This window comes from Myotis daubentonii, chromosome 3, assembly GCF_963259705.1.
Source record: "Myotis daubentonii chromosome 3, mMyoDau2.1, whole genome shotgun sequence".
NCBI classification, from domain to species: domain Eukaryota; kingdom Metazoa; phylum Chordata; class Mammalia; order Chiroptera; family Vespertilionidae; genus Myotis; species Myotis daubentonii.
The window spans coordinates 4,769,561-4,784,237 of record NC_081842.1 but is presented as its reverse complement, the minus strand read 5'-3'; the positions used below and the strand labels follow the sequence as shown (position 1 = coordinate 4,784,237).

The window sequence follows — 14,677 nt, the reverse complement described above, 5'->3', positions numbered from 1 at the left end:
ATGGCCTTCCCAGGTGGATCCTATAGTGTGGGTTCAAGTACTCGGACTGAGGGTCCCCGTGGTCTAGGCTCCAATCCAGAGCCTCCATTGCTGGTCATGTGACCTGGGCTTCACCTGTAACACCCCTGCTGCAGGTACTGACCTCATGGCGGCGTGTTGATGGAAAGGATAAGAACAGCTAACCCATAGCGTTTATCGTGGGTGCAAGGCAGCATTTTAAGTGCTTTACCCACCTATTTATTCTCATGTAAATATTACATGAAAGGAGTTTGGAGCCATCCCTAGCATGGCAGCCCTCCCAACAGGTGTGAGGTGATGGCTCACTGTGGTTCTGATTTGCATAGTAACTTTCATGTGCTCTGAAGAGTCTGGGAGAAATACCTTAACCGCGCTTATTTGCAGTAAAGACATTTATGCCCCAAACAGTAAGACAGAGGAACGTCACATTCCCCAGCGAGTATCCATTCAGCGAGCAGCTAATGACTTGCGTTGGCATGTTCACAGCTGCTGCTGGAAAGCACCTACGTGAATACTAAGAATCCAGGACGTAAAGGAATGCTCTTTGCCGGGTGCATTTCCAGAGCAATGCGTGGAATGTGCAAACCCTTGTGATGTCGGAGTGGAGAACGCGTGGCCCTCCCTCCAGGCAGGGCTCGGTGCAGCAGAACCCCGGGGTGTGGTGGGAAGTCCCCCCGTGACTCGCATCAGAAAGCGCGATGGCCCTGTACAGGGCAGTCGGCAAAGAGGCCAGCCTCCCGCAGTGTGGATCCCTTCTCCCCACACCTGGGCAAGGAGATGAAAATGCAGTGATGGAGGCTTTTAAGTGTGTAATTCCGGTTCTCGGAGTCATGTTCAGGTTTCATTTTGTTAAAGCCGTGCCTGATGGACATCCCTGGAAAATGTGCTTCTCTAGGAATGGCCTCTGTTTCTTATGTCTGTGTACACACCTCCTGGGTGTGTCTGCCACCTGCCGTGCGGGGGGAGGAGCAGTCCCGGGGATGGCATCCTGGAATAGGAATGGCAAGTGCACTGCAGTGCTGAAGCCCAGTGACACGTGGGTCAGGGAGTTCTCGATGCCTTTCTGAGATTACAATCGTCTTTACCTTTTTAAAAAATATATTTTTATTGATTTCAGAGAAGAAGCAGGGAGAGAGAGAACATCGATGATGAGAGAGAATCATTGATCGGCTGCCTTCTGCACGCCCCCTACTGGGGACCGAGCCTGCAACCTGGGCATGTGCCCTGACTGGGAATCGAACCGTGACCTCCTGGTTCATAGGTCAAAGCTCAACTGCTGAGCCACACTGGCCGGCTCCTTTACCTTTTAAGGGCAGCATCCCACCTTTCCTTGGTGCAGGCAGGGGCCAGGCAGTGACAGTGAGTTCAGGCTGCCCAGCCTCTAGCCTGGCTCTGCGTCTCCCTGGCTCTGAGATGTGGCGCGAGCCCCTCTCTCCTGTCCACACCTCCGGACAGGGGCTGAGCTGCCCCCGCCACACCAGGCCCACTACTACCCTCTCAGAACAGGGCCCGCACGATAGACGCCACTCTTTTGCTGTTGAAACTTCCAAGAGTCAAAAAAAAGGGGGAATGACTAAAAACTGAGACTAGGACGCCTTGGGCCCCTGTCGCCGATGTCGACCTTGAGTCCAGCAGGCGGCCCCACGGGCGACCCTCTCCCTGCCCTGTGGTTGGAGTTCCCGTAGATTTATCACAACAGCTATTTGAAATGGTCAAAAGCATAGCTCCAGTCTCTCTTCCTCAGAAGCTAAAACAAGACACAGTGGGGAAAGGACTGTGCTTTCACTGTCCTGAAGGTGCGGCTGTTGACATGAGGCTCTGGTGGCCTGTTTCACCACGACAGCGGGCATGGGGAAGCTTCGGGCGATGAATTATGTCTTGTGGTTAGAGCACGAAAACAAACGAACTTCACTAAAACTGCCCCGACTTTAAATACTTGCACACGGTTTTGAAAAGCGCTGGACAGTGCGAGTTAAGGGCTTATCGCCTCTGGATTTGACGGGGGTTCTGTTTTAAAGCCGTGGGAAAACTACTGTGACCCATGCCCAGAGCACGTGTCCTCAGATACTGGAGGTGAAACTGTTAAGAATTAGAAGAAAATGAAAGCATTGGTCTGAAGGGTCCATAACCCCCAAGTCTCCTATTTCTGTGACTCTACACATCTCTTTGACCTTTCACTTATTAGGTAGGTAACTGTTCTGTTGGAGAAGAAAGAACCTAGGGTGCCTGGTATACAGCAGGCACTCAATAAAAATGGCACAGTCCAGCTGGTGTGGCTCAGGGGTTGAGCATTGACCTATGAACCAGGATGTCACGGTTTGATTCCCAGTCAGGGCACATGCCCAGGTTGCAGGCTCGATCCCCAGTAGGGGGCGTGCAGAAGGCAGCCGATCAATGATTCTCTCTCATCATTGATGTTTTTTTTTTTATTTTATTTTTTTATTTTATTTTATTTTTTTTTATTATTAGTTAAGGTATTACAAATGTGTCCTCATCCCCCCCATTAACCCCCAACCTCCCCCCCCCCACACACAAACTCATGCTCCCATCCCCCCGTTGTCCATGTCCATTGGTTTGGCTTATATACATGTATACAAGTCCTTCGGTTGATCTCTTCCCCTTACCCCCGCCCTCCCCTACTTTCCTTCTGGGGATTGATAGCCTGATCGCTGTTTCTATCCCTCTCTCTCCCTCTTCCTTCCTCTCTGAAATCAATAAAAATATTGTTTAAACGATGGCCTGGATGGCCGAGTGCATGAAGGACCCGGAACAGTCTCACCCTGGACACTAGGGTTGTCACTGAGGTATGCGTCTCACCTGAGTCGCATCTAGTCTTTTCCCTGAGAAACCAGTTCCCTGTAGCTCTCTCGCCTAGTAGCTCTCTCTCCTTGAGACAAGTAGACCCAAACATACCCTCCGCTCAACGGATGGAATTTTCCAAAGGGATAGGAAGCCAAGGCTCAAGCGAAGACACTCCGTGTTTTGATATTAGGATGGGTCTTGCGGAGATAAATGTGGGAAGCCAGGAAAAACTGCATCAAGAGGAAATAATGCATGTGTAGGCAGCGCTGGAAACTCCATGGGCCCTCGCCATGGGAACGCAGACCGTTATTATTTGTAAAGTTCCTTCATGTTAGTACAGCTGCGAGGATGCCGTGGAGCAGGGTGGGGAGTTTCCAAGCCCATGGTCCAGCCTCAGGCCTGGGTGGCCCCGACTGCAGCTGCCATCCACAGACATAACTGCTCCTCACTCAGGGCCGGCCAAAGCTCCCTCCATCAGCACCAGGCACACGAGCAAGTGGGGCTGGGAACAAACTTGAATTTTCAAAGTCCCCAGATGCCGAGGGAATTCTCTCTGCCCCTCCTGGCCACGCCCCCGCCATGGCCTTTGTGTCTGGAACCACCTTCTGCATCCCATCGCAGCCCCGTGCCACCCAGAGAGGGCCCTCCTGCCTTGGCTGGCTGTGACCTTCTCAGACATGAAGGTCAAGTCCACGCGGGGTGGCTGCACCTCCCCCAGTAACAAAGTGTGGAGGACACCCACACCCTCAGGCCTTGGACACGGGGAGGAAGTCTAAACTCCAGTGGAGCCTGGAGGTGTCCTGAGAAAATGAAAAGTCATGTGTAGGGTTGAGGTTGAGAAGCCATGTCCAGAAACCCACCTGGGAAGACATAACCTGAGTATGAAGACGCCTCTGCAGTGATCCTGGGCTCGCCGTCCGTGGGTGAACCTCTCAGAAGGATCTGACATATTTTTCTGGTTCCTGGTTAAGCTGGATTTTCTGTTTGGACTTTCCTTATTAATATGATTGTACCAAATCCTATAACTTTTGAATCTCACAAAAATTCCCGTTTTTCTTTTTCCAGCAAGGCAGGCGGTCCTTATCCTGATGGCTGTGGCTGCCTTATTCACACAGCCCTGGGAACTGTCCCCGGGGGCCAGCGGCTGAGTCCCTCCGCATCCTCACAGCTCGCTGCGTGCCCCCCACCCAGGGTCCCAAGGGCTGCCTCCCAGGGTGCCCGCCCGGCCCTCCCAGCCTGCCTGCTGGCACCCGAGCTGGGGACATCGTGAGGTTCAAAGTCCCATAACTAAAGATGGGCGTGAAATTGGAATTTGACATTCCACACGCGGATGGGATGGTGTTCTGAGGTTTTGAAAAAGAGGAACTTGGTTCTAGGCTGAGCCTGGCGGAGGGCGCCGGCGTCACTCCAGCATCTGTCCGCGCGGCCTGTTTACTGTCACGCAGTGAGAACTAACGGCAGTTCGCCGTTTTCTGCACGTGTTTCCAATCCGTTGATGCAGATGGAGTTTTGACATGACGGTCTCAGGAGGAGCTGCTGAAGAAATAGAAGCCAGGTGGCAGCCGTGCTCCCACGTGCCCGCTCCCATGTGCCCACTCCTGGCTGTGCCCGAGCCTGGGTGCTTCAGAGGGGCTGAAACAATAGACAAGATTCCTCCTGGTGCTGGAGACTGGAAGCCCGAGGCCACAGTGCTTCTTACGGGGCGGAGCGAGCTCTCTGGTCTCCTCTCTTTCTCATAAAGACACACGAGTCTGTTGGCCTCAGCCTTGCATCTTCATCTAAACTTAATTAGGAGGCCCACCTGACCGGCGTGGCTCAGTGGTTGAGCATCAGCTATGAACCGGGAGGTGGTGGTTCAATTCCCGGTCAGGGCACATGCCTGGGTTGGGGGACATCTCTCATCATTGATGTTTCTCTCTCTCTTCCCTCTCTCTTCCTCTCTGAAATCAATAACAATATATTTTTTTAAAAAGAAAAGAAAAGAAGAAAGAAGGGTCCCATGTTTAAATGTCATCATTTAGAGGATTAGGACGTCAACATATGGAGTTTGGGGGACCCACCTTCAGTCCCTAGCGGGCCCTGTATTTGCATGGTCATGTCCCCTCCTTTCTCCTCTGTCACCTCCACCTCACCTTCCCGCTTCCCTCTGTCTCAGGGCAGGGCCAGGGCAGCGTGGTTGCCAGTTGCCACAGTAATGGAGCAATTTCTCTTTCTCCACCAGAAACTCGCCCGATGAGTGCAGTGTGGTGAAAGGCGGGAAGATGGTGGGCAGCCCGGAGGTGGGCATGAGCTACGGCAGCTACCTGGAGGAGAAGCACCTGCCGCCCCCGAACATGACCACGAGCGAGCGCAGAGTCATCGTCCCAGCAGGTCAGGTGCCCTTCCCAGGTGTCCCCGAACTGTCCTTCCTGCCTGTGGCGTCCGCCCCCTCCCTGGTCTGCAACAGGGGTTGTACATGGGAGCCAGCAGGCGTCTGTGCGCAGACAGTGAAATGTTCACTGGTGTGTGTGTGTGTGTGTGTGTGTGTGTGTGTGTATGTGAGAGGGGGAGAGAATGTCCATGGAAAGTGACCAACAGGTAGGAGTTGCCCTTTCCCTGCGATTATGTGGTGTTAAAGATCTTTTCTTTTATGAAGTGCTATTTTTAACAGGTGGTAGCCTTGCTGGTTTTTAAAAAATTGTTCCTTTCCCTGGGAAAATAAACAGTGGGGAGCAGTATGCTGCTGGCCCGTAGAATCTAAATGGCCGCTCTCACTGGGCCCGCCGTACAGATTCCAGAACCAGAGGAGGTCTTCCCCCCGGAGTTCATTCCAAACCCAGCCCAGAGCATGACTCTGGGTTTGAGGAAAATGCCAGGAACTTATTTAGCGAAACTAAAGCTGATAGGACGGAGGACTCAGAGCTCCTGGGAGGAACCGGGTGAAGTAAACCTAGAACTATCATGAGGACGGTGGCAGCGTCGGCGTCCGACCCTTCCCTGCCCGTGGGCCTTGCTCTGCGCAGGGCGTTTCCTTAGCGATGGGGAGACGGCATGTCACGTCGTCCCGGGAAACAGGTATCTTATCCCCATTTCCCAGGAGGGAAAGGAAAGGAAGGTCTGAGAGGTCAACTGACCTTTCCAGGGGCAAACAGCCCAGTAGGGGCCACGTTGGCATTTGAACAGATCTGCCCAAATCCTTCATTCTATCCCGTTAGGTGTGGGATTAAATCTCAGTTCCTGACAGTAGCTCTTGTGGGTGCCTCCCATTACTCATTCCAGCCATCTGGTCACCCTGCCGTTCTGCCTGGCGGCTTGCACTTGCTGTCAGCTCAGCCAGAAACCCTTGATTCCAGGTAGTCGGTCCTTCCTGGGGCTGTGCAAACACCTCCTCAGAAAGGCCCTTCCTGTCACGCCCATCCAGTCACTCCCACTGCACCCAGGGGCTCCCTGTCCCCCTCCCCCATTTTCCTTTAGCGCATCCATTCCTATCTGTCAGTACAGCGCACTGAGGCGGGCGTTTGCTTATTTCCTTCCTCCCTCCAGGGAGCATCAGCCCCATGAAGGCCCGTCTCCTGGGTCAGTGCAGTGCCCGCAGGTGGGAGGTGCTCAGTGAATGTTGCTGAGGGAAGAGTGATGGAGGAAGCCTGGCCTCTGGGTGCATGCGCCGGCTATTCTTTGTGGCCGTGGTAGGTCCTGAAAGGGATGCAGGGGTGATGTTTGTGCAGACTGAGCTGTCCCTCCATCCAGGGCAGTGGGACGGGCAGGCAGGTCCAAGTCCTCTCCGTGGAATGACTCCCACCCCTTACTCTGCAGAAGCTCGCGTCCAGTGGAGTTCTCTCTCCTTCCAAACAGGAGAGTTGAGAGAGCAGAGCACTTGGCCTTGGATTCGTGGGCTCGGTTTCTCTGCAGGCTTGTCACTGGGTGGCTCTCGGCAAACTAGGAAGCCGATTTGATGCAGTTGGTGTGGAAAGGATCATCCTTGGTGGCCAACCCTGACCTTGAAGCGCCTTGTAAGACTTTCGTAGGACACATGTGCCTTCGGCGAGGGTCAGACAGGTTTGATGGTGATGGATGCACAGTGGACAGTTAGACAGATGCCATGTATTTGGTTTGATCATGGCTGCTGAGGTGCACACCCAAGAAATGTCACCTGACCCCGTGCCTTGGGCCAGGAGGCACCTCCTTTTGAACGGGGGAAATACAGAAACGAGCAGGCCCTGGGACCCATCCTGCATGTGTGGCGTCTCAGAAAGGCTTGTGCTGGGGGACAGGTGCGGGGGGGGGGAGGGAGCGGGGCTGCTGCGCCACAGGCACAGGCTGGGTATGGACAGAATGAGGCAGAAACCCAGGGGACTCCCTCCCAAGCCCACCCCACCTCCTCCTCCTCCTCAAGAATGGAATTGCTTCAGTTTAGGCAAAGCAAAGTCGTTCGATTTCTAAGATGAGAGAATCGGTCTGAAGAAAGGTCTGCATGGAAAATTCTTGTCTTGCAGGCCAGTGTGGCTCAGTGGTTGAGCATTGACCTATGAACCAAGAGATCACTGGTTCTATTCCTGGTCAGGGCACATGACTGGGTTGTAGGCTTGACCCCCAGTAAGGGGCAGGCAGGGGGCAGCCAGTCAATCATGTTTCTCTCTCATGGATGTTTCTATCACGTATCCCTCTCCTTCTCTAAAAATCAATGAAAATATTAAAAAAGAAAGAAAGGAAATTCTTGTCTTGGTTCCTCATGGAGTCACAGGCCCAGGAGATGAACTGGTGCCACTTACATCCTTTGCCCAGTGAGGCCCTGGCTCTGTCCTGCCATCGGTGTGCTTTGATGTCACCCAAACCCTTTCTGATGGGCCGACTTGAGGCTTTCTTTGTTGAGTACAGTGTTAGAAACCAGGAGAGATGTTCACACGGGCAAGTGGCAGAGAGCCAGTTTAATCAAGTCTGAGCGCCCACCATTTCTGACCCATCGCCGGTGCTGGTGGGGTGGGCGGAGGGCTGGCGCGCAGATTGGTTCAGAGTGTTTGTGTAAAGGCCGGTTTCAGCTCCTGAGGCAAGTCCTCTTTCAGCTGCTCCCGCCTGGGGTTGCTTCACGGCAGCGCGGGCAGTTATTCAGTTAATAGTGTTTGTAAGAGAGTTAATTGTGGCTGATTTTGCAAGTTGTGTCTTTCAGTTATTGGTCAAGCTTCATGTATCTGTGCTCATACACAGACATACAGATGAACATGCGTGCACGCACACACACAGCTGCATTGCACAATCCAGATCATTCCCCAACGTGGCCCTGAGGTTGCAGGACCTGAGGCCACTCTGTCAGCTGCTGTACTTGCACCTACACCCCTACCTGCACCCCCACCTGCATCTCCACCTGCACGCCCACCTGCATCTGCACCTGCACCCCCACCTACACCCTCACCTGCACCCCCACCTGCATCTGCACCTGAACCCTCACCTGCACCCCCACCTACACCCTCACCTGCACCCCCACCTACACCCTCACCTGCACCCCCACCTGCATCTGCACCTGCACCCCCACCTACACCCTCACCTGCACCCCCACCTGCATCTGCACCTGAACCCTCACCTGCACCCCCACCTCCACCCTTGCTCCAGGATCCAGGCCTCCCTCAGGCACATCTTGGGCATAGAGTGCTCTGCAGACAGAGAATTCTCCAGACCTGGCTCTGAGTGGTTTATGTAGTTTGTGCTAGTTAGATGCCTTGATTAACACCTACGCGTGCACATCATAAAGTAAGCTCGAAAAAAATATTATTTCTAAGTATTTGTACCGTCAAGCACCTACATACCGACATTCATGTCCCAGAGCTACAAACAGTCCTGAGATGCGCTGGCCAGAAGAGCGGCGGGAGACACAGTGGCACAAAAGCAGGCCCGGGCCTTGTCTGTGCTCAGAGGGCATTCTACTTGGCTCCCTCACTTCTCAGTGTCCCCGCTTGTGATGCTGTCCTTAACTCCAGAGCTATAAAGTGGGTGCTCTTTGGCTCCAAGGTGTCAGCAGGCAGTGCAAAGGGGACTCATGCCTCAGTATCCATAAGGTAAAAGGAAACTGATGTGGGAAAGAGGAAGCCCAGCTATTCATTCTGAGTCAAGAGAAAAATGTGTTCCTTGGTTTGTTATAGGAAGATTACAGGAAAGTCATGAGGAAAGCCCTTATTGGCGGGGGCCACCAGACATTGTGGGAGGCCCTGGCTTATGCCTGTTGCCCTGGCAAACTTGCTGGATTGTGCCTCTCCCTCTCAAAGCGTACTAGTTAGACAGTGAATCACAGCTGTACTTTTAATCTGTCTGTCTCTGCGTCATCGATTTGTCTGTACCATATGTCTATCATCTGTCTGTCGATCATCTATCAGCTCTCTCTCATCTGCCTCTATGGATCTATACCATCTGTCTGTCATCGGTCTGTCTTTCTATCTGGTGTGCATGTCTGTATGTCTAGGTCTGTATCTCACGGGTCGGCTCTTTCTGACATAGATGTACCTCCAAGTGGCTTTCAGTGACATCGATCTTAATCCGAGGGCCTGGTACCTGGCCCGGTAAATGGCTCTTGGTGGCTCAGCTTGATTGGAGCCGGGCTAGAGGCTGTTCCCCAGGCCTGCTCCAGCCATTGCCACGAGGAACGCCGGGGGGCTTTGATTTAAGAATCGAGCTCCTAGACTTTCTGCCTCCAGGTGGGAGGTGAGGACCCTGTTAACACGCTCCTGGGCGGGTTTCACACATCATACAGTGTGAGAACCTCTAATCTGGACAGAAGACACTAAGCAAAGTTCACTTTAACACGTGTTAATAATTCTTAATAAAGGCATGCTCTGTCACTTTTAGAAGAGAGGGCGGCACAAAGGAAGCATGGAACGCAGTAGTCTCACATTGACATTCCAAAGTAATCATCATTATCCCCCATCTGGTAGGAGGGACCTTGGTCTTCCTAAAGTTTCTCCCTTACGATGTAGGCACAGTCAGTTTGGTAAAGGCCATGGGTCAAGGCATGCCCAGGGACCCGGGACCAGAACACAGCTTGAGCGCCGAGGGCACCTCGCCAACGGTCACTGGTGTCGGTGCAGAGCTCCATTTGGACCAATTGGGTCAGCGCCATACCAGGTCCGGTGCATGGTGCTGTGTTCTTATCAGCAGTCAAGGCCGCGCGAGTCCCAGGCTGGCCCCTGGCTCACGGTGTCCGCAGGGCTGCCTCCCAGGGCTGTGAGCACAGGCCCGTGTGTGTAGAGTCGGCAGGTCCCCAGGGCACCGGGGAATGAGCGTGTTCTCAGGGGCGTGAGTGCGTGGCTCGCGAAGCTCCGCCGGGGATGCCATCCCTCCGGCCCGGGTGCCCCTGGCGGCCCCTGTTGCTTTGTGGGGATTGACTTGTGCTGGGCGATGTGCTAACCAGGAGGCTGACAAAGAGGAAGGCGCAGTCTTCATCCACTTTTCTCAAAAGTTGCAAAATGCTGACCAGAACGCAACAGGCCCTCTGGTGCTAGCCGCTTACATTATTTTGAAAGATTTTTCTTTTTCTCTCTTCTTATTCCCTAAAATGGATGCCGAAGTGTTGGGTTTTTCAAAGATGCTACTTTTTTTCCCCTAACTATCCACCTTGAGCTTAAGAACGCGTGGTAATGATGAGTCTCGGAGAGAAGGAGTAGCCACATTCAGCTCTTCACTAGTTTCTCTCTTCATTCGTTCATTCACTCATTCGTTCATTCACAGAGCACTTACTGTGCTCCAGTCACCATGAATGAAAGCTTTTATGCAACTTAAAACCCCCTCTTCTTGGCCCTCAAACACACACGGTTGAAACTACTCATCGTGTTACTCAGACCCTGCATGCTGGGGACTTTGGCTTAATTCAAGCAGCATTCACTGAGCACTTGTCACTCACAGGAGTCACAGAGGAAACGACCCGCCCTGACAGAAGGAGATAAGAACAAGTAGATAAGACGAGGAGGCCTGTGATTAAGACTTCCATGAGTGATTCAGACAGATGCTTCAAGGCATCTGGGGAACGAGGTGGATGTAAACATGACTGGTCAAGAACAGCTTCCTCTGTACCCCTCGTGACCTGATTCCCGAATCCCTTTGCCGCCCCCGCCATTTTCCTGCACCACGTCCGGCCCGCCAGTCACCTCCCTGCATTTTCACAACCCAGCCTCTTCCTCTGTGCTGTCCCCTCGGATGGAGTGCCCTCCCTCCTGTCTGTGCCCACAACCCTTCTCCTCAAGGCTTCTTTCACACCCACCGTGTCCAGGAAACCTTCCTTGATCTTTTGGCAAACTAACTGCTTCTCTTACATCTTAGCAAGTCTTTTATAACAGCGCTTCATTTTGTTTTAGATTATAGTCTATATCCTTACTTCCATACAGATACACTATTTGATTGCATGAAGGAGTTGAGATGCCTTGTGAAAGAAACTACAGATAAACATGTGAACCAGACTACTGTTCAAATGGAAATTAGGGGGCAGCACTAAGGCAATTAAAAATGTTAGTGGAGCCCTGGCCGGGCAGCTCAGTTGGTTAAAGTGTGGTCCTGATACAGCCCCTTTCCTCCTTCCCCTCTCTCCAAACTCAATAAATAAAAATTAAAAGACGTTGGTGAAAAGCCAGGCCCCCGTGGAGGGGGAAGGCAGCCCTTTGACCCGGCTCGGCCACAATGCTGTAGCTGAGCTTCCAGTGTGGCTTGGAGTTTCCTAGCAGCCAAAACAAAAATATAAAAAGAGCTGTTTGGGGAAACAATTCCGTGTTCAAAAAGAAGTGTCGCAGGGAAGGCAGCGTGTGTCCCAGGGAGGAACCCCTGGGCTTGGCCCTCTAGCCGGTCCAGGCTGGAGACGTGACCCCCTTCCTGCCGGATGCAAAGCCCATCCCACCAGCCTGGTTCTTGAGACACCCGCCCTCGGGGAGCAGGGGTTACATCGGAGAGCCCAGCGAGAGTTGGCATGTGCCCAGTGGTTGGTGTAAAGTTGGGGTTCTGAGTCTCACACTGGCAAAGGCTCCCCCTGCTCTCACAGGACCTTCCCTGCATATGGCATCTCTGGGCTGGGCTTCGAAAGCAGGTGAAGGACAAGTGATAGAAGAATCTACTCTCTGACCAAGCCCAGATGGCCAACACGTTATGTCTTAATCTTATTAGAGTTGGTTATTTATGAGCCGGTCTATTCTCTTAGATTTTAAGGTTGGTGGGATGGTGATTATGATTTTGCATCTTACTCAGCAGACAGAGCAGCAAGTAGGGGTCAGTGAATGGCAGTTATGGCTCCAATGGTGGCCCAGTTTAGTTAGTGGGAGTCAGGATCACCGAGGGGGAGGTGCAAGAGTCTTGATGGTCTTTGTTGAACTTGGTATTAGGGTTCTTCACAGAAGCAGAGCACCCCCCCCCTCTCTCTCCCTCTCTCTCATATCTGTCTCTCGTTTTCTCTCATCCATCTGTTATGAGGAATTGGCTCACGTGATTACGAGGCTGAGTAAATTGTAGAATCCACAATCCGCCATCTGCAAACTGGGACTGAGGAGAGCTGACGGTGGTGCCTTCAGCTCGAGTCTTAAGGCCTGACATCCAGGGACTGAAGGCAGGAGACGTTCAGCCCCAAGTCCGGCAGCTCCAGTCCTCCCTGCCTCCACCCCTTTGTTCTACTCAGGCCCCAGGTCAGGACTCCCTCCATCCAGGGGAGGGCCACCTGCGTTCTCAGGCACCAATTCACATGCGCATCTCCTCTGGAGACACACACATACACACCCAAGAATAATGTTTAACCACGTATCTGGGCGGCCTGTGACCCGGTCAGGGTGACAGGTATTACCTATCACGAACATCTTCCTTTAAACATGGAAAAGGTGTAGAGTAATAGGTAAAAACTATGCAGAAAACGCTCTTGGTTCTGTGAGATGCAGAACTTAAAACCTGGAAATGCTGCCCAGAACTAACATCCTTTTAATGCAAAGCCGGACTGGGAGGAAGTGAGTTCCTTAGAGACTAAACAAGGAGGGAACTGGGAACAGAGCAGCCCATTCTCACGTTGGCACCCGGCCAGCTTAGGTGGCATGGGTGGGGGTGGGGTACCAGTGCTTATAATACAGAGATTTGGGGTTTAATTAAAGATCAGTTAGGGCAAGGGATGAGATATTGAGCTTACACAGAGCAGGAATTTGGACCTGACTCCCTCCCCAATCCCTATCTATACACACCTACACACCAAGGCGTATCCCAGCAACCCCCAGGCTGAGAAATTAACCACTGAAAGGTGCTCATGGAATCCAGACAGAAGTAAATACAAAATCTTCCTGGAGGGGCATGTCTTCCGTCTGAGCCTTACACGTTTCTTACAGATAAAGATCCACCGAAGCAGGGCTGCTGTGGCTCAGTAGTTGGTGTGGCCAACCCATGAATCAGGGGGTCACAGTTCAATTCCCTGTCAGGGCACATGCCCTGATTGTGGGCTCAATCCCCAGTAGGGGGCGTCCACGAGGCAGCTCTCATCATTGATTCTCTCATCATTGGTGTTTCTTTTTCTCTCTCCCTCTCCCTTCCTCTCTCAGAAATCAATAAAACATTTTTTTTTTTAAAGAAAGGACCCACCAAAGATGGCTCTGCAACCCCAAATTACAAAAATAAGAAGAGACAGTCTCCCTAGACCAGGGGTGGGCAAACTTTTTGACTCGAGGGCCACAATGGGTTCTTAAACTGGACTGGAGGGCCGGAACAAAAGCATGGATGGAGTGTTTGTGTGAACTCATATAAATTCAAAGTAAACATCATTACATAAAAGGGTACGGTCTTTTTTTTTTTTTTTTTTTTTAGTTTTATTGATTTCAAACAGGCCGGATCCCGCGGGCCGTAGTTTGCCCACAGCTGCCCTAGACCAAGATTCAGCAGAAACAGCAGTTAGCATGATTCAACTCTCAAGAATGGCAGATAATTGAAGTATAGGATGGGGAATGTAAAGTAAATAGATTTAAAAATGATGAAATACATACAAGAAGGAACCAAAATGGAGAGGAATAAGATAATTTGGAAAAGAACATATTATTTTGAAGAAGAAATAGAACTGCTAAAAACACAAAAAGAAAGATTCAAAGAAAGTGTTAGAAACTCAATAGATGTGGTAAACAGTGGATTTGACGAGTGACTGAAAGGAAGTAGACTTGAGGTTGCTGTCGGAGTGCAGCGCCGTGACAGAGAGGGAAAACACGAGACTGTCGGAGTGGGAAGGACTCGGGGTAGCGTCCTATGCAGATCTAATGAAGTTCTAGAAAGGAGGAAACAGAGGGCGGAAGAGATGAAGTATTTGAAGAGATAAACGCTGACCTTCCCAAAACTGATGAACAAGACCAGTTCCCAAATATAGGAAGCGCCGGCCAGGGAAGGAAAAAATAAGAGTAAGCCACAGCCATCACATTCTGGTGAGCCTGCAAGAGCAGAGACAAAGCACCTAAACGCTAACTCAGGAAAAAGCCCAGACCATCTGCAAATAATGGCAGTCACCAGGGCACAGACTCCTCAGCGACAGAGCAGAGGACAGGGGGCCGTAGACGAAAGATCTCCCGGGACTAGGAGAAACAGGCATATTCTAGCTGCCTTCTGGGCTCTTAACCCGTTTATTTTGTTTTTTTTTCTTTTTTTTTTCTGCCACAGCCCCAGTTCCATAGCCAGGTGAAGCAATGGGTTCTTTAGAATAACGTGTTTAGATGAAGAAAGTAAACTTGAGAGGATACAAATGAAACAAGTTTATTAAAAGCACAGTCTAAGCTATGAGGTCCATTGAGGGTGAAATAAAGACTCTTTAAGAGTGAATTTGCTGCTAACTGACCCCCCACCCCCCATTCAGGAAATAACAGAGGATTTAATAAAGAGAGAAAATGGATGCTAAGGGGAAAGGAGTGAA

General features: G+C 51.7%; 1 protein-coding gene across 6 annotated transcripts in view; it reads left to right on the top strand.

Annotated features, from left to right (window-relative positions):
• The window catches only part of ERG (ETS transcription factor ERG), a 222,957-nt gene that overhangs the window by 179,552 nt on the left and 28,728 nt on the right, over nt 1-14,677 (top strand). For all 6 annotated transcript variants that reach the window (XM_059686461.1, XM_059686460.1, XM_059686457.1 and 3 more), the window contains one exon: nt 5,042-5,190. In XM_059686461.1, coding sequence (XP_059542444.1) covers nt 5,042-5,190 — 149 coding nt within the window. The remainder of the gene's footprint in view (nt 1-5,041; nt 5,191-14,677) is intronic.